The 22,367-nt window shown below is 41.1% G+C and overlaps 1 protein-coding gene across 2 annotated transcripts in view; it reads left to right on the top strand.

Moving 5' to 3' along the window:
• Positions 1–253: 253 nt before the first annotated feature.
• GMPS (guanine monophosphate synthase) overlaps positions 254–22,367 on the top strand; it is a gene marked incomplete at its 5' end in the record, with an annotated part of 79,941 nt that continues 57,827 nt past the window's right edge. The window contains 3 exons of one of the 2 annotated variants that reach the window (XM_079704629.1): positions 254–298; positions 15,682–15,863; positions 19,536–19,650. In XM_079704629.1, the coding sequence (XP_079560755.1) occupies positions 254–298; positions 15,682–15,863; positions 19,536–19,650 (342 nt within the window). Of the gene's footprint in view, positions 299–1,800; positions 1,828–15,681; positions 15,864–19,535; positions 19,651–22,367 lie in introns of those variants that run through there. The other variant, XM_079704630.1, reaches the window with a different exon arrangement.

Genomic DNA, 22,367 nt, shown 5'->3' with positions numbered 1-22,367 from the left:
AGAGTCAAAAGCTTCAGAAGACTTAAGCTATAAGGATTCTGGTACATGCTGACATTCTTAGCCATAAACACAAGTGACCACTAGAATATATTTAAATTAGACATTATCTAATACAGATGGGGTTTAGCCAATCCTTAATGCCGGCACATCACATTCCATTCCATTCCAGGTGGATGTTAATGCAATTCTCCTATTGGTTACCACACTGTTCTCTGGATTGTTCACTCAGACCTATCAAGAGAACACAGTCTCCATGGCTTTAGAAAGTTCAAGTATCCATTTTTCACCTCGAAAAAAGGTAAGTAAAATACTTTCCTTGAGTGTGAGGTCCAGGAGGGCCTTGGGCTTTTTGATCCTGTAAATGTTTTACTAACAAACTGTCTATCCCTTCCCAGGTCAGGTACCCCTTACCTCCTATATAGAGAGGCAAAAACACATAATCTCACTGGGCCTCAAATTTCTTATTAGTAAAAGTGGATAAGAACATCAATCTTACTGCACTACTTCCACGGGATTATTTAGAATAAAATGAGTTTTTGGAAGTCAGGGCAGTCTCACTCTAGCTCCTTAATACCTGGACTAGAGCTTGACACACAGCATGAGCTCAGCAAATATTGGCCGTATTATAATATTAACTGAATATCTGTTAAAAGGCTTTGTAAACGGAAAGCCGCCCCAAGTGTTATTATTTATTCCCCAACCCTGGTTTAGACCCACAGGTGACCAAATTCAAGGTACTGTAATACTTGCATTGACGGGTATCAGTGAGTAGCTGGAGAGACTACAGTTCCTCCCTTTCCCACAAACAATCCAAATAAAAATATTGCTGTGCAAACAGAGCTCTACTCCGCCGGTCCAGTTTCCCACCAGGTTGCTGCTCCCAAACCCCTTCCTTTTGGAAATTCTGCACCCGCTGGAGAACTTTTGAGGGACCTAAGTGATCAAATGTCACTTTTAAGTCCACGTTGAAGTCACCACGAAACTCTTCAAAGCAGCCTTGGCCTCTCCCATGACCCGCAACCTGGGATGAGGCCGCACCACCGGGTAAGCGTTCCCCAGCGACCCAGCTCTCTGGAGGCCTCCTCTTCAGTGCCACCAGCCTCTCTCGCATCGAAGGCTGCGGGCCGGCGGGCCAACAGTAAGCGCACGGCAGCTTGGGTTTTTCTCCGAGGCCGGCTTTAGCGGCAGGGGTGGGGCAGGGCGCCACCGGCCTTCCTCTCAGCGCCTGCTGCCGGGAACGGGGACGGGACCGGGGCAGCTAAGCTGGGCGCCGCGGGCTCCTCCTTCACAGGGCGGGCCAGACAGGGGCGGGGGCGCGGCCGGACGCCGCAGGCCCCTCCTCTTGTGGGTGGGCAGGCCTGAGACTTGCAGGTTTCTTCTCCCGGGGGCGGGCCTCGGCGGCCCGGACGGACCTGGAGGCGGGGCCGGGCGCCAAAGTCCCCTCCTCCAGAGGTGGGCTTATTGGGCTGCAGCAGCAGTGGCGGCGGCGGCGGCAGCTGCGGGTGTCCGCTGCTCGGCAGCCTAGCCACAAGGGCTCTGGCTCCTCCCAGTGGCCGGCCAGTGCGGAAGCAGGAGGCGGGGGCAGCGTGCGCGCTGCTGGTCTGCTCTCCCGCGGCGCTGGGGCCCGCGCTCCGCGGCTGCTGCTCCACTCGGCGCTTCGCAGGCGGCCAGCTCCTCTCCGCGCCTCCCGCCCGCTCCTCGACCAGGCCTCCTCCTCAGCCCCGGCCCGTGGCGTCGACCCCACCGGCCCTCTCCCGCCCCGTCTCATCTCTGGCCGCCGCCGCCGCCGCCCCAGACCCGATGGCTCTGTGCAACGGAGACTCCAAGGTCAGTCTCTGGCGTGGGGGGTCCCTGCCTCACCGCTTCCGGACGGAGGCAAGGCTCCGGGGCCGGGGAGCCACCGCGCGGGGCCCTTCCCCGCCTCCTCCCCCCAGCCCGCCAGCGGAGCCCTGCGGCCCTGGCAGCGGCGCGTCGGAGAGCCTCCAGTCGGGGCCTGTGGCATGTTTTCTCCTCGGGAGCGGCAGGTGCTTTGTTGATTTTTGTCTGCGTGTAGGGGTTCCTGCGCCCGCTGAGCTCCTGGCGTCGGGGAGGGCGTCAGCTTCCCGTGGTCGCACCGCTGGCCCCAGCCTCCCCCGCGTCGCTGTGGGGCTCAGAGCCCGCGGAGCGCGGTCGGAGGGTGGGGGTAGGGAGGCGAGCGGGCGTGTGTGTGTGTGTGTGTGTGTGTGTGTGTGAGTGAGTGTCTGTCTGTCTGTGAGGGGGGCTTCCTCAGCCCTCACCCAGCCCCTTCAGGAGTCGGGCAGCCTTTTGTGGAGCTCCCGGGGTCCTCCGAAGGCAGAGCGGGGTCGGGGCCTCGCGTGCGGCATTGGAGCTGGGCGGGCCTCCAGTCTTCCCGCCACCCCGTTTCCCGCCTGCCCTCGGTGGGGCTCGCCGGGTTCCCCCATTGGGGTCCGCGGCGGCGAGGCCGGCCCCGGATGAGGCCGCGTGACCGCGCGCCCTACCCCCCAAGCCCCCGTCAGCGCCCTCCCGGGGTCGGGGCCGGTGGCCGGAGGGTCGCTCACTCCGTTCCCCTCCCCCCATCCTTCTCCGAGGGAAGGAGCGTGTGTCCAGCCCCGCCCCCATCCCGCTCACTCTTTATTTTTCAAGTTGGTTTGAGACGGGATCCGCTCCCGCCCTTGCGAGCCCTTTCCGGGACGCAGGCCGCCGCCAGCGCGCCCGGGAACCGGGGGGGTCGCGAGTCCCGGGTGCGGGAGAAGTTAACTCAATGTGCCGAGTGGAGGGAGTAGTTTGGGCCGCCCCTGCGTTTCTCGCCACCTCCGACGCACTTCTTCAGACCTTCTTTCGTCTCGCTTCTGAATCGAGCACCTTCGCTTTCACTTCTGTGTTAAAATTTTCGTTGGCCTGGAGTTCTCTCAGACCCGCACAATCAGTGTTGTCAGCGGGAACCCGCGCGATTTTGAATTGCGATTTAAGCGAAATTTACCTCCCACACGCTGTTTAGGCCTGGCTAAAAGAAATTACTTCATTACGTTTCATTCAGGATGTGTGGAACTTTAAACATCAGGTGGCAGTTGGTGTTCTAAGTCAGGTAGAATTGTCTTTTCGGCAGTATTCTCTTATAAAGGTGGTGCCTAGTCACATCTTAGTGGGTCCTCTCCATGAATAATTGCTTACTCTCTAGTAAACATTCTAAGAAATATTTGTTGAACAAATTAGTAAAGATTAAGGTAGCTGATAAACTCCTTTAAACCCAGGAAAACTAATGCTCAGACTAGTTGGAGCTCTTTCTCAGGATCATAAAGGTGAATGAAGACACGCTAACCTTTAGTTTTTGGCCTCAGAAGCTTATGTAAACCTCAACATACAGCTCTTTCCTGTACACTAGTTAACTTACAAAGCATTTTTCTTCTCTCTTTAATTTTGAGCCGTAAAATCATTGAAAAGATTCATCTTTGTGCTGGTAAAGGAAATGACTGTTATTAGGAGGATTCAAACCTAATTTACAGACTTTGAAAAATATGTGCTGATTTGAAAACAGTATTTACACAAAATTGAGTGACAGCAGGAAGTTAAAAGATTCAGTTTCCAAGTTACCTGACTCCGGTGTACAGAGCATACAGTATTTTTGCTAGCTGGTATGTTTTTTTTTGTTGTTGTTCAACTTGAATTTTAAAGAAAATCTTATCAGTTTGATATATATGAGACCCAGGTGAATTGCTGGTTACCTTATTTTTATTTCAAGGTTCTTTATGTTTTGTAGCATAAACAAGCATGTGTCTTTTTCTTTCTTTCTTTCTTTCTTTCTTTCTTTCTTTCTTTTTTTTTTTTTTTTGGCTGTGCTGCTTGGCTGCTTGTGGGATCTTACTTCCCAGACTAAGGATCCAACCTGGGCCCAGGCAGTGAAAGGCCGGGTCCTAACCACCGGACTGCCAGGGAATTCCCATTGTTGTTTTTTTTACTTTACTAACAATTAGATGTAAAACAAATTGAAAGCATTTTCAAGAGGAGCAACCCAGGAAAATAACATTTCATCACATCTATGATTATTTCATGTACTCCTAAGAAGGGGGAAAAAAAAACCCTATAAGTAAGCCATGATATGTAAAAACTTTCTATTGATATGATCAATGATACACCATTGATCATAAGAAACATTTAAAGTAAAGAGATGTTTAAATATGGGGGGTTTTGCAGTTTAAAGTAAGTGAAATATGATATTCTGAGAGGTCCACCCAGAAATCTAAGTAGGCATCTATTTTCCATAGCTTACCACTGAAACCACCTTTCCCTCTGGTGTGAAATACGGGTACTGGACCCAAGCTTACATAGTACATCTGTTGTGCCTCTGACAGTTGTGTGTAAATCTTAGTTGATAAATTAAAGTGGGGAAAGAGCTCATTTTGATTCCTGTTCTGGTACATCTCAGTATTTTTCAGGGTTTTTGAAAAAGACATTTCTGCATGATAGAAATTAGGGAGAGACCTACCTAAATTCTGTAAAAGGATTTGGGCTGTTTTCATTTAGTTTTACCCACAGAGTATCATTTAGAGCTGGAAAGGACCTTTATGAGTTCTAGCTTCCTAAGCTGAAAAAACATAGCTGGTTTTTCTTTTTCTTCAGGGCTACTTTGGTTAAACATCCAAGGCAGAGATTATTCTTTTCCTTAAACAGCTGATATAATGTTATTTAGTTAAGATCTTATCTCATATAAACAAGAGCATAAGCAGTCAGCTTTTCTTTAAAAAGTTTTTACAACTATTCAGTGTTTTATATGAATATAGGTATGTAGCAAACATCAGACATAGTAACTTTTATCAGTTTTATTAAGGCAAGATTATAAGAGTAATGTTCTTTGGACTACTTGTCAAGTTTCCCACTTTTGGTCCCATCTAAGCCTTAGACTTTTTTTTTTTTTTTAAACATCTTTATTGGAGTATAATTGCTTTACGGTGGTGTATTACTTTCTGCTTTATAACAAAGTGAATCAGCTATACATATACATATATCCCCATATCTCCTCCCTCTTGTGTCTCCCTCCCACCCTCCCTATCCCATCCCTCTAGGTGGTCACAAAGCACCTAGCTGATCTCCCTGTGCTATGCGGCTGCTTCCCACTAGCTATCTATTTTAAATTTGATAGTGTATATATGTCTATACCACTCTCTCACTTCGTCCCAGCTTACCCTTCCGCCGCCCTGTGTCCTCAAGTCCATTCTCTACATCTGCATCTTTATTCCTGTCCTGCCCCTAGGTTCTTCAGAACCTTTTTTTTTTTTAGATGCCATATATATGTGTTAGCATACGGTATTTATTTTTCTCTTTCTGACTTACTTCACTCTGTATGACAGTCTCTAGGTCCATCCACCTCACTACAAATAACTCAGTTTTGTTTCTTTTTATGGCTGAGTAATATTCCATTGTACATATGTGCCACATCTTCTTTATCCATTCATCTGTTGATGGACACTTAGGTTGCCTCCATGTCCTGGCAATTGTAAATAGAGCTGCAATGAACATTGTGGTACATGACTCTTTTTGAATTATGGTTTTCTGAGGGTATATGCCCAGTAGTGGGATTGCTGGGTCATATGGTAATTCTATTTTTTAGTTTTTTAAGGAACCTCCATACTGTTCTCCATAGTGGCTTATCAATTTACATTCCCACCAACAGGGCAAGAGGGTTCCCTTTTCTCCACACCCTCTCCAGCATTTATTGTTTCTAGATTTTTTGATGATGGCCATTCTGACTGGTGTGAGATGATATCTCATTGTAGTTTTGATTTTCATTTCTCTAAAGATTAATGATGTTGAGCATTCTTTCATGTGTTTGTTGGCAATCTGTATATCTTCTTTGGAGAAATGTCTATTTAGGTCTTCTGCCCATTTTTGGATTGGGTTGTTTGTTTTTTTGTTATTGAGCTGTATGAGCTGCTTGTATATTTTGGAGATTAATCCTTTGTCAGTTGCTTCATTTGCAAATATTTTCTCCCATTCTGAGGGTTGTCTTTTCGTATTGTTTATGGTTTCTTTTGCTGTGCTAAAGCTTTTAAGTTTCATTAGGTCCCACTTGTTTATTTTTGTTTTTATTTCCATTACTCTATGAGGTGGATCGAAAAAGATCTTGCTGTGATTTATGTCAAAGAGTGTTCTTTCTATGTTTTCCTCTAAGAGTTTTATAGTGTCCAGTCTTAACATTTAGGTCTCTAATCCACTTTGACTTTATTTTTGTGTACAGTGTTAGGGAGTGTTCTCATTTCATTCTTTTACATGTAGCTGTCCTGTTTTCCCAGCACCATTTATTGAAGGGACTGTCTTTTCTACACTGTATATCCTTGCCTCCTTTGTCATAGATTAGTTGACCATAGGTGTGTGGGTTTACCTCTGGGCTTTGTATCTTGTTGCATTGATCTATGTTTCTGTTTTTGTGCCAGTGCCATATTGTGTTGATTACTGTAGCTTTGTAGTATAGTCTGAAGTCAGGGAGTCTGATTCCTCCAGCTCTGTTTTTTTCCCTCAAGACTGCTTTGGCTATTCGGGGTCTTTTATGTCTCCATACAAATTTTAAGATTTTTTTGTTCTAGTTCTGTAAAAAATGCCATTGGTAATTTGATAAGGATTGCACTGAATCTGTAGATTGCTTTGGGTAGTATAGTCATTTTCACAATATTGATTCTTCCAATCCAAGAACACGGTATATCTCTCCATCTGTTAATATCATCTTTAATTTCTTTCATCAGTGTCTTATAGTTTTCTGCATACAGGTCTTTTGTCTCTCTAGGTAGGTTTATTCCTAGGTATTTTATTCTTTTTGTTGCAGTGGTAAATGGGAGTGTTTCCTTCATTTCTCTTTCAGATTTTTCATCTTTAATGTATAGGCATGCAAGAGATTTCTGTGCATTAATTTTGTATCCTGCAACTTTACCAAATTCATTGATTAGCTCTAGTCATTTTCTGGTGGCATCTTTAGGATTCTCTATGTATAGTATCTAGTCATCTGCAAACAGTGACAGTTTTACTTCTTGTTTTCCAATTTGTATTCCTTTTATTTCTTTTTCTTCTCTGATTGCCGTGGCTAGGACTTCCAAAACTATGTTGAATAATAGCGGTGAGAGTGGACATCCTTGTCTTGTTCCTGATCTTAGAGGGAATGCTTTCAGTTTTTCACCAATGAGAATGATGTTTGCTGTGGGTTTGTCATATATGGCCTTTATTATGTTGATGTAGGTTTCCTCTATGCCCACTTTCTGGATAGTTTTTATCATAAATGGGTGTTGAATTCTGTCAGAAACTTTTTCTGCATCTATTGAGATGATCATGTGGTTTTTCTTCTTCAATTTGTTAATATGGTGTATCACATTGATTGATTTGCGTATATTGAAGAATCCTTGCATCCCTGGGATAAATCCCGGTTGATCATGGTGTATGATCCTTTTAATGTGTTGTTGGATTCTTTCTGCTAGTATTTTGTTGAGGATTTTTGCGTGTTTATTCATCAGTGATATTTGTCTGTAATTTTCTTTTTTTGTAGTATCTTTGTCTCATTTTGGTATCAGGGTGATGGTGGCCTCATACAATGAGTTTGGGAGTGTTCCTTCCTCTTCAGTTTTTTGGAAGAGTTTGAAGAGGATGGGTGTTAGCTCTTCTCTAAATGTTTGATAGAATTCACCTGTGAAGCCATCTGGTCCTGGACTTTTGTTTGTTGGAAGATTTTTAATCACAGTTTCAATTTCATTACTTGTGATTGGTCTGTTCATATTTTCTATTTCTTCCTGGTTCAGTCTTGGAAGGTTATACTTTTCTAAGAATTTGTCCATTTCTTCCAGGTTGTCCATTTTATTGGCATAGAGTTGTTTGTAGTAGTCTCTTAGGATGCTTTGTATTTCTGAGGTGGCTGTTGTAACTTATTTTTCATTTCTAATTCTATTGATTTGAGTCCTCTCCCTCTTTTTCTTGATGAGTCTGGCTAATGGTTTATCAATTTTGTTTAACTTCTCAAAGAACCAGGTTTTAGTTTTATTGATCTTTGCTATTGTTTTCTTTGTTTTTATTTCATTTATTTCTCCCCTGAGCTTTATGATTTCTTTCCTTCTGCTAACTTTGGGTTTTGTTTGTTCTTCTTTCTCTAGTTCCTTTAGGTGTAAGGTTAGATTGTTTATTTGAGATTTTTCTTGTTTCTTGAGGTAGGCTTGTATAGCTATAAACTTCCCACTTAGAACTGCTTTTTCTGTATCCCATAGGTTTTGGATTGTCATGTTTTCATTGTCATTTGTCTCTAGCTATTTTTTGATTTTCTCTTTAATTTCTTCAGTGATCTCTTGGTTATTTAGTAACATAGTGTTTAGCCTCCATGTGTTTGTGTTATTTATGTTTTTTCCCCTGTAATTCATTTCTAATCTCATAACGTTGTGGTTAGAAAAGATGCTGGATATGATTTCAATTTTATTAAATTTACTGAGGCTTGATTTGTGACCAAAGCTGTGATCTATCCCGGAGAATGTTCCGTGAGCACTTGAGAAGAAAGTGTAATCTGCTGTTTTTGGATGGAATGTCTTATAAATATCAATTAAATCTATCTGGTTTAGTGTGTCTTTTTTTTTTTTTTTTTTTTTTTTTTTTTTTGTGGTATGCGGGCCTCTCACTGTTGTGGCCTCTCCCGTTGCGGAGCACAGGCTCCGGATGCGCAGGCTCAGCGGCCATGGCTCACGGGCCCAGCCGCTCCGTGGCATATGGGATCCTCCCGGACCGGGGCACGAACCCGTATCCCCTGCATCGGCAGGCGGACTCTCAACCACTGCGCCACCAGGGAGGCCCCTAGTGTGTCTTTTAAAGCTTATGTTTCCTTATTAGTTTTCTGTTTGGATGATCTGTCCATTGGTGTAGGTGAGGTGTTAAAGTCCCCCACTATTATTGTGTTACTGTTGATTTCCTCTTTTACAGCTGTTAGTAGTTGCCTTATGTATTGTGCTCCTATGTTGGGTGCATATATATTTATACTGTTATATCTTCTTGGATTGATCCCTTGATCATTATGTAGTGTCCTTCCTTGTTTCTTGTAACATTCTTTACTTTAAAGTCTATTTTATCTGATACGAGTGTTGCTACTCCAGCTTTCTTTTGATTTCCATTTGCATGGAATATCTTTTTCCATCCCCTCACTTTCAGTCTGTATGTGTCCCTAGGTCTGAAGAGGGTCTCTTGTAGACAGCATATATATGGGTCTTGTTTTTGTATCCATTCAGCAAGCCTGTGTCTTTTGGTTGGAGCATTTAATCCATTCACGTTTCGGGTCATTATTGATACATATGTTCCTATGACCATTTTCTTAATTGTTTTGTGTTTGTTTTTGTAGGTCCTTTTTTTCTCTTGTGTTTCCCACTTAGAGAAGTTCCTTTAGCATTTGTCGTAGAGCTGGTTTGGTGGTGCTGAATTCTCTTAGCTTTTGCTTGTCTGTAAAGCTTTTGATTTCTCCATCAAATCTGAATGAAATCCTTGCTGGGTAGAGTAATCTTGGTTGTAGTTTCCTCCCTTTCATCACTTTAAGTATATCATGCCACTCCCTTCTGGCTTGTAGAGTTTCTGCTGAGAAATCAGCTGTTAACATTATGTGAGTTCCCTTGTATGTTATTTTTCGTTTTTCCCTTGCTGCTTTCAATAATTTTCCTTTGTCTTTAATTTTGCCAATTTGACTACTATGTGTCTCGGCATGTTTTTCCTTGGGTTTATCCTCCCTGGGACTTGCTGTGCTTCCTGGACTTGCGTGGCTATTTCCTTTCCTATGTTAGGGGAGTTTTTGACTACAATCTCTTCTAATGTTTTCACGGGTCCTTTCTCTCTCTCTTCTCCTTCTGGGGCCCCTATTATGCGAACGTTGTTGCAGTTAATGTTGTCCCAGAGGTCTCTTAGGCTGTCTTCATTTCTTTTCATTCTTTTTTCTTTATTCTGTTCCGCAGCAGTAAATTCCACCATTCTGTCTTCCGGGTTATCTGTTCTTCTGCCTCAGTTATTCTGCTATTGATTCCTTTTAGTGTAGTTTTCATTTCAGTTATTGTATTGTTCATCTCTGTTCGTTTGTTCTTTAATTCTTCTAGGTCTTTGTTAAACATTTCTTGCATCCTCTCGATCTTTGCCTCCATTCATTTTCCAAGGTTCTGGATCATCTTCACTATCATTATTCTGAATTCCTTTTCTGGAAGGTTGCCTATCTCCACTTCATTTAGTTGTTTTTCTGGGGGTTTATCTTGTTCCTTCACCTGGTATGTAGTCCTCTGCCTTTTCATCTTGTCTGTTTTTCTTTGAATGTGGTTTTCCTTCCACAGGCTGCAGGATTGTTGTTTTTCTTGCTTCTGCCGTCTGCCCTCTGGTGGATGAGGCTATCTAAGAGGCTTGTGCAGGTTTCCTGATGGGAGGGACTGGTGGTGGGTAGAGCTGACTGTTGCTCTGGTGGGCAGAGCTCAGGAAAACTATAATCCGTTTGACTGCTGATGGGTAGGGCTGGGTTCTCTCCCTGTTGGTTGTTTGGCCTGAGGCAACCCAACACTGGAGCCTACTTGGGCTCTTTGGTGGGGCTAGTGGCAGCCTCTGGGAGGGCTCATGCCAAGGAGTACTTTCCAGAACTTCTGCTGCCAGTGTCCTTATCCCTATGGTGAGCCACAGCCACCCCCCTCCTCTGCAGGAGACCGTCCAACACTAGCAGGTAGGTCTGGTTCAGTCTCCTATGGGGTCACTGCTCCTTCCCCTGGGTCCCGATGCCCACACTACTTTGTGTGTGCCCTCCAGGAGTGGAGTCTCTGTTTGCCCCAGTCCTGTCGAAGTCCTGTAATCAAATCCCACTAGTCTTCAAAGTCTGATTCTCTAGGAATTCCTCCTCCCGTTGCTGGACCACCAGGTTGGGAAGACTGACATGGGGCTCAGAACCTTCACTCCAATGTGTGGACTTCTGTGCTATAAGTGTTCTCCAGTCCGTGAGTCACCCACCCAGCAGTTATGGGATTTGATTTTGCTGTGATTGTGCTCCTCCTACCGTCTCATTGTGGCTTTTTCTTTGTCTTTGGATGTGGGGTATCTTTTTTGGTGAGTTCCGGTGTCTTCCTGTCAATGATTGTCCAGCAGCCTGTTGTGATTCTGGTGTTCTCACAAGAGGGAGTGAGAGCATGTCATTCTACTCCGCCATCTTGGTTCAGGCTTATACTATTAATTTTTATTCTCATCCCAGCAGTTGCTCCTTATTGTGAGCCCTGACCCAGAAGGGAGTCCTGGCCTGTCAGTTTCAAAGGTTCAGGGGAATTAAACCCATTCCACCCTTTAGGCTTTCCTTAGGTTCTCTTGCTGCCTCTGCTCTATTGGAGTGGCCACACCTCCTCCCAATGCAGCTGCTGTTCTTAAATTGGCCCCTGTGCCTTTTAGCTACTACCTGTTGGCCATTGTGGAATTCTCTGGTTTTCTTTAATGATTCCTGGTTGATTCCCACACAGATGCTGTAACACCAGGGATTGTGGCTCTGGTAGTTCATTCCCACCAGCTTGTATTTTGGGGTTCTTGGAGGAATAACTTGTCATTTAGTTATGTATGTCTTGGGTTCTGGTTTTGATATCCGGTGGTCAGTGATATGAGGAGATTCAGGAGGATCCAAAATGATGCCATTTCCATATTTATAGTATCTGCAAGATTCTTTTGCCTTATTCTTAAATAAGGTGCTGAATATGGTTTAGTTTTTACTTAACATTCTTGCTATCATAAAAGATATGAACATTACTTACTTTATTATGACTTCAGGTCACCTGAGAGGGTTAACCTTCGTGTTTAGTTTTAAATCAATTTTATACATAGGTAAAATAGGTTTTTCTGTGTTGTGATGTTGAATTTCATTTGTCTCGACTACTGATGTGACTCATGAGCTATTTTTCTCTTTAGGGTGCTCTTTCTAATCCCTTGAAGGTTTGGAAGCCTAATGATCAAACTTTACAACTCTGTGTGAAGTAAGAGTAAATAGATTCAAAGTTTTCAGGGAAAGGAACTTTTGCTTTTATTACTGGTGACGTTTTTGCTTTTCCCTGAGTTGTTGAAGCTTTTTGCTGGATAGGCAAGTTGATAGCTGAGGTAGAAAGAAGTGAGGCAAGGATTCATTGTTTCCTCAGTGATCTCTGATGTCATTTGATTGAACAGTTTCAAAACGTGCTAAGAAAACTATAAAATTTTCTTTTAAAACATTTATTTAAGAAAAAAATGGTTGATTTAAAGAAATAGACAGTCCTCACTGTATGATAGTAAAATGATCGTGAAAATGGACTTGCAAGCTGAAACCATGCAAAGCAATCATATAATCAATGGGAAAATTATGATGGTTTTGTGACGTTTTAAAAATTTTTGTTGAAATATTCTTATTGTTAATTATAAAGAATAGGGTAGTAGTGAAACTACTATTTAGTATAACTTAAAACTTTAGAAACATTGAGAATTGTGCTTTATTTTTAATTTTTTAATTTTTAATTTTTTTTTTTTTGCGGTACGCGGGCCTCTCATTGTTGTAGCCTCTGCCATTGCGGAGCACAGGCTCCGGACGCGGAGGCTCAGCGGCCATGGCTCACGGGCCTAGCTGCTCCGTGGCATGTGGGATCTTCCCGGACCGGGGCATAAACCCGTGTCCCCTGCATCGGCAGGCGGACTCTCAACCACTGCGCCACCAGGGAAGCCCTATTTCTTTTTAAACTACTCTTGATAAGATTTTTACACCATGCTTCCCTTCACATCTTTTCTATGCTTTGATGGCTTTCAACATTTTATCCTTTGCACTTTGAATGTCATGAAATATCTCCTAGAGTTTCTTTAATTTGAAGTATTTTCTCAGAGTGACTTCCTCTGGGACATTGTTATCTGTTTTATCACAACCATTCATTGATGTTGATAAGTTGCCTTCCCTAAGTTCCTCTGACTGCACATCTAGAGGGGCTTATACTGCAGCAGTGTCAACCTTGCCACAGCCAGCTATTTCTTCTATAATTGCATTTACATTGGATTCGAAATTCACTTCCAGCATATCACTTTTAATTTCTTTGCTGCACTTTCATCTTTGTTGATTATTCATATGTGTAAAATGGCATGTGGATTTATCACTGGGCAACAAGAAGGCAGCACAATTGCACTCTCGGCTGTTTGTTGTGCAGTGACTAATCACCAGTAGACTTTGAGAGAAGGGACATGATTGGCTACTGATCATGATGTTCATATTATTTATGTGATGATTTGTGAACTGAGGAGCAACGTTTGTACTCTATGTAATTATTATATGTTAATGTATGTTAACTGAAATTGGAGCCATGATATTGGGGACTGTTTGTAGTTAACTAAACCCTGGTATAAAGCATGGCATGAAATTCTTGTGTATCAGAATCATGCAAAGTGAGAACTCTGCCTGTAATATGAGAAAACAGGTTGTACTTGGATTTGGTGAAAATTGTGAAGGTGATAATGGACCTAAATCTGAGACATTTACACAATAACATAGTGGTCTTTAAAAAGTACTTTAGTCTTTACAAAAAATAAATTTAAAAAATTTTAGATGAATTCCTTAAAGGGGAATGTGTGTGTATATACGTATACTAAGACTAAGGGTAAAGGTCTGAAAGGAGAAAGTTTCAGCATTTCTTGCATTAATATATTTTATAAACTTCTGTTTTCTGTGATCTGATTATTCTACATTGCTTGATATTCTTATGATTAAAACCTTCATTTTGTGATCTGAGGAATTCTTTCTGGCCTATGGTTGGGTTCCTCTCACAAATCTTCCTCTGTAGATGCCTGTGATTGTTGCTTTTTCATTACTGCAGTGAAGAAGTGTTAGTGGTGTTGTGAAGTCTGCATTTGTTTTTATTTACTTTTTAAAAAAATATGTATGTATTTATTTATTTATTTGGCTACGCCGGGTTTTAGTTGTGGCACGTGGGATTTTTGTTGTGGTGTGAGGAATCTTTAGTTGCAGCACGCGGGATCTTTTGGTTGCGGCATGCAGGCTCTTAGTTGTGGCAGGCGGTATCTAGTTCCCTGACCAGTGATGGAACCTGGGGCCCCTGCATTGGGAGCATGGAGTCTTAACCTCTGGACCACCAGGGAAGTCACAGTCTGCATGTATTTATTCACTTAAATGGAGAGGGAAGAGGGATGAAAGTGTTACACAGATGCCTAAGGGGCTGGCTTAAGGTTTTTTGTTTTGTTTTGTTTTGTTTTTAATCTACATCTAGCACTTCAAGTGTTTCTTGTTTTTGTTTTTTTTAATTTTATTTATTTATTTATGGCTGTGTTGGGTCTTTGTTTCTGCGCGAGGGCTTTCTCTAGTTGTGGCAAGCTGGGGCCACTCTTCATCGCGGTGCGCGGGCCTCTCACTATCGCGGCCTCTCTTGTTGCGGAGCACAGGCTCCAGATGCGCAGGCTCAGTAATTGTGGCTCACGGGCCCAGCTGCTCTGCGGCATGTGGGATCTTCCCAGACCAGGGCTCGAACCCGTGTCCCCTGCATTGGCAGGCAGACTCTCAACCACTGCGCCACCAGGGAAGCCCTGGCTTAAGGTTTTTTTTAGTGTACAAATTTTACAACTGGAGAGGGAAAAACTACAAAAATATGCTTATTGTAAATATTTGAACATACTGAAGAGCATAAAGAAAAATTTTAAGTCACCTACTATAATTCCATTAGTACTCAGATACTGCCTCTGTTAATATTTTGGTGTATATCTGTCTATACATTCTTTTTCATACATTTACATACACTTTCACTTTTACACAAAATGTTTTAAAATGGGATCATATTGTATATGCTTCCTCCAAGTGGATTTACAGGGTACATACACATTTTAAAGCTTTTTCTTATGTAAAATATACAAAAACAGAATAGAGACTAAAGTGAACACAATATATGTATCACCCAACTTCAGTGGTTTCAGTGGTTGACCTATAGTCAATCTTGTTTCATCCATACCCACCTACCCTTGCATTATTTTGAAGCCAGTTCCAGGTAAATATTTTAGCATACTGTAGATAAATATTTCAGCACATATGGTTAAAATTTTATGTTTTGCCAAATTGCTCTCCAGAAAAGTGTTTTCAATGTAGACTTGTCAGAGATAAGATTAAAAAACATTTAAAAACTTAGTGTTATGGGTCAGATGCATATATATTTTTTCCTCAGGTAATACAAAAAATCCTAAGAAAGTGAATTTGGGTATGCTTATATACTCTGGGAGGAAACTTTCAGTTCCTCATCAGTATGTCCCTCATAGGAATGCTGTGACAATTAGATTGGGTGATCATATAATTTATTGCCCAAACTGGGCTGCTTTTGAGATTTGAAGGGGGCACTATTAATAATAATGCCAGTATAACAGGCATGGCATAAACCAGTACTTTATTTTGGCACAGCTGGACTGTATGCTTACCCTAGTATTGGATAATGTGCATAAGATGCATTAAACATAAAGTGACTATATCGTGTAGTCAGTAGATGGTAACTTATATTTATGCCTGTGTATGGATATGTATAAAAATCTTTTCTTAAAGAAGTGTTTGAACTGGCAACTCAAAATCCTAAGTTAACAGTTTCTGTGTGTTTTTGGAGCTGACAGTGACCACAGTTTTTAAAAGTAGCTCTAATTTTCATAATTTTCATAATTAAAAGACATTTGTGTTAATATTTGCAGCTGGAGAATGCCGGAGGAGACCTTAAGGATGGCCACCACCACTATGAAGGAGCTGTTGTCATTCTGGATGCGGGTGCTCAGTATGGGAAAATCATAGACCGGAGAGTGAGGGAACTGTTTGTGCAGTCTGAAATCTTCCCCTTGGAAACACCAGCATTTGCCGTAAAAGAGCAAGGATTCCGGTAGACTTTTAACTTACGTTTTTCTGAGGAGGCTGAGCTTAGATTGTAGGATATTTTATTATTTATTTGTTTGGGCACTGAATTACTTAATGAAAATAAGACATGGAATGGTTTTACAAGAAATTTCCCATGGGTCTGGGAATTAAAAGGAATTTAAATTAAAGGAAAAGATTACATTAATTTTATTTGCATAGTTTTAAGAATTTATCTTTTTTTTTTTGCGGTACGCGGGCCTCTCACTGCTGTGGCCTCTCGCGTTGCGGAGCACAGCCTCCGGACGCGCAGGCTCAGTGGCCATGGCTCACAGGTCCAGCCGCTCTGCGGCACGTGGGATCCTCCCGGCCCGGGGCATGAACCTGTGTCCCCTGCATCAGCAGGCAGACTCTCAACCACCGCGCCACCAGGGAAACCCAAGAATTTATCATTTGAACATCTTACATTTCATAGGATTTCTGGATCAGACTTAGATTTGGCTATTATGGTCATTCATTCATTCATTCATCCCAGAGCATTTGATCAAAGGAACATATATGTATAATGGCTAGAATACCTAAATTAGAGAGTTCTGTGTACAATGAGTCTCCTTTGCTTCCTATTCCAGGAAACTAGTTTCTAAATTATGAAGACTTCTAATTTAAGGGCTAATTCATAGTTTGTACACTTAAAACTAGTCAAAATGACATCCAACTTGTAACTTCTTCCTTTAACAACTGTTTCTGGTTAATGCTGTGTCTTTTCTCTTGGAATTAATGTTTTTTTTTTATTGAATGTTATTCAGAAGCAAGCAACTGCAGTTTATATCCTTAGTTAGTTCTTAAGCCTTAATGCTGTATTTCTTCCAAAATATAATGTTTAATTTTTCTTAAAAACATAATGTTTTTCCATTAGACAAATGGTTAACTTTTAAAAACTTCACAGATGAATATACATTATCCTTTGTTTCTTCTTTTTGAAATAGAGTGAATTGCAAATCAGAAAAAGCAGGTTTACTTTTAACTCTGTTCTTATTTTAGGATGTAGATGAAAAACAGGTATCTCTTTTAAGCTGTAGAATTTTGGAGTAAGAAGTTTATCTAATTGAACTGTCTTGATTTGCCAGTGAGAACCAGTTTTAAGGGAATCAAAAACTGCAAGAAATCTGAATAGCTCTCTGTCAGATCCAAGTTCCATCATTCTCCCAACCCAAAACAAACACAAAAATCCCCAGCAAACTAATCGACCAAATGTTTTGGAATAGGGTAACCAGTATTGGCAATAGAAGTCTGATTGTTTTTCTTGTCATCTGTCAACCGTTCCTAGGTCCTGCTTATGCCTATAGCTTCTTTTCTCTGTAGAAGAATAGGAACTATATAGCACTGTGGCTTTCATTACTATAATCCTTTCTGCTGAGATAGTTATTTTGACCACCCTTTTTCTAGAATAAACTTTAGATTTATGATTTGAGAGACATCTTAACCTACCTGTTTTTAGAACCTTGATTTGCTTGATACATAAAATTGGTATCTGGAATGCCTTAAGACTTCATGGGCCTTGTAATTGCAAGTTGTTTCAAAATAATAGCAGGGTTGAAATAGAAAACTCAGAATGAGTGATTAGCTCTTCTCAAGACTTACTGAGATAAGAATTTTCATAATTGGCTTAAGTGCAGCTTGAGTTTTATCCTTGACTAAGTCTGTTGCCTTTTCTTTTTAATAGTATTAAGAATCTTTATAGCCTTGAGTTGTTTAGCAGATTAATGAGGGATGCTGGGCAGTTGCATGGTGGTTATCCCTTATAAAACTAAATAGAAACTAAATACTGAAATTCTAGAGATTTTGATTATTAAGTATGTTTTAGAGAGTCTTAGCTTCTGCATTTTTAAGAGGCTAGGTTACATATCTACCCTTAGGGCTAGCCCCATTCCCCTTTAAAATTGTTATCTTAAAGGTGTCACATTTATCATCTGATTAGATTATCTTCAGTCTCTTTTGCAAGAGATAAGCTGACAGACATAATGTATACCAAAATTCATGTTACCAATACAAGGTTTAAAGAGTAGGGCTTTTGTGCTCACTTAAATTATTGTTATATATTTTTTAAAAATACATTATGGGCTTCCCTGGTGGTGCAGTGGTTGAGAGTCTGCCTGCTGATGCAGGGGACACTGGTTCGTGCCCCGGTCCAGAAAGATCCCACATGCCGTGGAGCGGCTGGGCCCGTGAGCCATGGCCGCTGAGCCTGCGCGTCCGGAGCCTGTGGTCCGCAACGGGAGAGGCCACAACAGTGAGAGGCCCGCGTACTGCAAAAAAAAAAGACCAAAAAAACAAAAAAAATTACCTTGTTGAGTAATTTTTATGAATTTGACTTATATTATTTTTCTGGATGTATTAAAGTCTAGCATTTTAGTTTATATATATTTTTGCATGGCAGGCAGCCACTAATTATAAGGTGAATTGTAATCCAATTTTGTTTGTAAGTAGATTTTGGTTATATCTTGGAATGCATTTTCCTTTAGAAATATAGATAAATCAGGATTCCTGCAAACTCAAACTTAAAATTAGTTTGAGGGTACTTTAAATTGATTAAAGGGCATAAGTATGCCTGTATTGTGTAAACTGGAGAGCATTAGTAGTCTGAAGGTGCAAGTCTCTCTGTGATTCCAGTTATTTGTGGCCATGTAAGGGTGAAAGTCCAGTATTAGCAGATTTTTTCCCTTGTTTTCCCTAAAGAAAATCTAGAAATCTGAATTTTTATGTAAAAATCATAACATTAAAGTGTTCTATAAAGTTTTTGATAGAATGCTGAGGATCAAAGTTAGCTGTATTAGAGGCCAGGTGAGGAATATAGGTCTCTATTTTCAGCTTTCTTTATATGAATAGTTCTATTCCCAAGTTAACCCATGGAATGCTCTATAAATTGTAATGTAGTTAAGTGATAATACTGACCATGGTTCTGAGAGCAGGGCATATGAGGCAAGTCGTGTTAGCTCTTATTCCTAGGTCTCAGGTAAAATTGTTGGGAACATTGGACAGGTTTTAAACAGGCAAAGTTAGGTAATTCTTCACATTTTCTGCCATTCTTTATTGTAGAGTATTTTACTCTGCATAATCCAGGGCCTTCATAATACCTTCAGTTGCCCTGCTGTGACCTGCTTCACTCCTGACCTCTCAGGAGACCTATATTTTCACCATCTCACTTTAGAATTCTCATTTACTTCCTCTGTTGATGAGGAAACAAAACAAATACAGGCTAACCTTCATAGATTGAAACATTGGTTTTATATATTTGGTAGTTTGTACTTATTAACAAGTGTTTGTTGAATTGATAAACTTTCATGTATTGCAATAAAGTAGAGTAAAAATAAGTAAGCTGTGTAGAGGACTTCCCTGGTGGTCCAGTGGTTAAGACTCTGTGCTTCCACTGCAGGGGGCACGTGTTCGATCCCTGGTCAGGGAAGGAAGATCCTGCGTGCTGTGGCCAAAAAAAAAAAAAAAAATTAAGCTGTGTAAGAGGCTGTTAATAGGCTGATAGAATCTGGATCTGCTATAGCATAGTGAAAACATCACAAAATCTCTGAATCTGTATCAAGTCTCCCTCAGTGGTACAAGCAAGAGAGGGCATAGACCTTGTATAAAAATTTGTATAAAAATTAGCAGTTAAAGATCTTCATTACTCTCTTCCTTAAATCCACAGTGCTATTATCATCTCTGGAGGACCTAATTCCGTGTATGCAGAAGATGCTCCCTGGTTTGATCCAGCAATATTCACTATTGGCAAGCCTGTTCTTGGAATTTGCTATGGCATGCAGGTATATGCATCTGTGAATTTGCCTTAAGAGTTAATTTATTCTGCTTTTGACTCCTACTGTATTAGTATTTTCTATCTTTAGAGTAAGTAAGATATTTAGTTATATGAGATAATTTGTTCATATTACAACTGTTTATGAATTGCTACACTAGTGTGGCAGAACTGACTTCAGTGGGGATTTTCAGAAAAGCAACTATATATTACTGCTTACAACAAAACACTGTCCATTAAAAAAAAACTTAGACATTTAAATACACATAAAAGTTGCAGAAGTAGTTCACAGAGCTCCTGTATACTTTTACTCATTTCCCCAGTTATGACATTTTTAACCATTTTGAGAGTAATTTGCAAACAAGGTGTTCTGTTACTTGTTGTATCCTAAGTACTAGAATTCTGTCCTACGGAACCACAGTATAGTTATCAAAATCAGGAAGTTAACATTGACTCAGTGTTAGCATCTGATCCACAGACTCCATTCACATTTCACTGTTGGTCTCATTAATGTCTCTTATAATTCATGAATCCAGTCTAGGACCATGTGTTGTATTAGGTTGTCATGTCGCTTTACATTACTTTAGTTTAGAATCATTTCTCAATCTTTCCTTCTCTTTCATGACCTTGGCAATTAAAAAAAAAGTACATTCCAGTTACCTTGTAGAGTAGTCCTCAGTCTTGGTTTGTTTGATGTTTACTCATTGTTAGATTCAGGTTATGTATTTTTGTCAGGAATACCACAGAAGTAATGCTTTGCTCTTCTCAGAGCATCTCATTAGGAGGCACGTGATGTCAATTAATATCATGATAGGTGACGTTCATTTTGATTATTTTGTTAAGATGGTGTCTGCCAGGTGTCTTCACTGCAATGTTAATTAAGTGTGTATGTAGGGGAGTGGCCAAGATGGTGGAATAGGAAAACCCTGAGCTCACCTCCTCTCATGGGCACACCAAAATTAACGACTATTTACAGAACAACTATTGATGAGAATCTAGCAGAAGAGGTCTTCTACAGCTAAAGATATAAAGAAGGAACCACAATGAGATGAATAGGAGGGTCAGAGTTACAGTCAAAACTCAGAGCCCTGTGTGGGTGACCCACAAATGGGAGAATAATTACAATTGCAGAGGTTTCCCCCAAGGTCAGAGCCCCATATTGGGCTCCCCAGCCCAGGGGTCCTGCACCAGGAAAATGAACCCCCAGAACATTTGGCTTTGAAGGCCATTGGGGCTTACTTTTGGGAGAGACAGAGGGTTGTGGGAAATACAGATTCCACTCTTAAAGGGTGCACACAAAATCTCACACGCTCCAAGACAGAAGCAGTAATTTAAAAGGAGCCTGGGTCAGACCCACCTGCTGATCTTGGAGAGTCTCCTGGAGAGGCAGGAGGCAATTGGAGCTCACCCTGGAGACATAGACACTGGAGGCAGCTATTTTTGGAAGCTTATTCTACCATGAGGACCCCAGTGTTGGTGCCATTTTGGGATCCTCCTCATTTTAGTAGTGAGCAGAACAGTGAATTGTCTTTTTTTTTAAACAACCTGGTTGAAACTTGTGTATTGATATGAATAATGCACAAAGGGAAGCTATTCAAAAGTTAGAAAGTGAACAGACCAATACATTTTCTAATAACTGTCTCTGGAGCTTTCAGTAAAGGAAGGAAACATAAATCAATGTTCACGTAAGAATGTGAATATTTTTATTATTATTATTATTATATTATTATTATTTTATTATTCTGGATACAAGGGCAGAATATTAGAAATCACTGGTCTGCAAAACAGCTTTACCAGATTTTGCTTCTTGTTAATTGATTGTTATGGTTTTCCATTGATTTAGAGGAAATGCTGACTAAAAATATATAAAATACAAAATCTATAATAATGGATTTTTCTTATCTAGGCAACAAGAATTTTATAGTAAAAGGTTCTTTCTCCCCTGTAATGTGCTCCGAAAAGTCAACTGGTGATTATAAATTTGACTTGGATAATAGCTTATTTTTAGATTTTCCCACCTAGTATTCTAATATGTTTTCTCATAAGAGCCTGTTTCCTGATCAGATTGAACATTGGAAATTGGCTGACTTTTTTTTTTAAATATGTCTTTGCCCCATGATGTAATGTATTTACATAATTTATTGATCTTCCTTGCCTGAGTAGTCAATATTAATCATAAAGTACAACTAATAATTACAATTTAAAAAAAAGAAAGTTTTGGCCATGCCACACAGCATGTAGGATCTTAGTTCCCCGACCAGGGATCAGACCTCTCCCCCGGGCTTCCCTGGTGGTGCAGTGGTTGAGAGTCTGCCTGCCAATGCAGGGGACACGGGTTCGTGCCCCGGTCCGGGAAGATCCCACATGCCGCGGAGAGGCTAGGCCCGTGAGCCATGGCCGCTGAGCCTGTGCGTCCGGAGCCTGTGGTCCGCAACGGGAGAGGCCACAACAGTGAGAGGCCCGCGTACAGCAAAAAAACAAACAAAAAAACAAAACCTGTCCCCCTTGCATTGGAAGTGTAGAGTCTTAACCACTGGACAGCCAGGGAAGTCCAGCACAACCTGTAATTAAATGGTTTTTAGTATATTGAGAGGTACTATAACATTTTGTAAGGAAGAGTCTCACAAGATATTTTTTTGGCACCCACTTAGAGTGGAATAGGTCTGGAAAATGCTCCCTTAATTTAAATGATAGTGGCTGACTGTTTCTCCATTATGTCAGTACCCC

Source organism: Hyperoodon ampullatus (assembly GCF_949752795.1).
Source record: "Hyperoodon ampullatus genome assembly, chromosome: 5".
NCBI classification, from domain to species: Eukaryota; Metazoa; Chordata; class Mammalia; order Artiodactyla; family Ziphiidae; genus Hyperoodon; species Hyperoodon ampullatus.
This window is presented reverse-complemented; position numbering and strand designations above follow the sequence as displayed.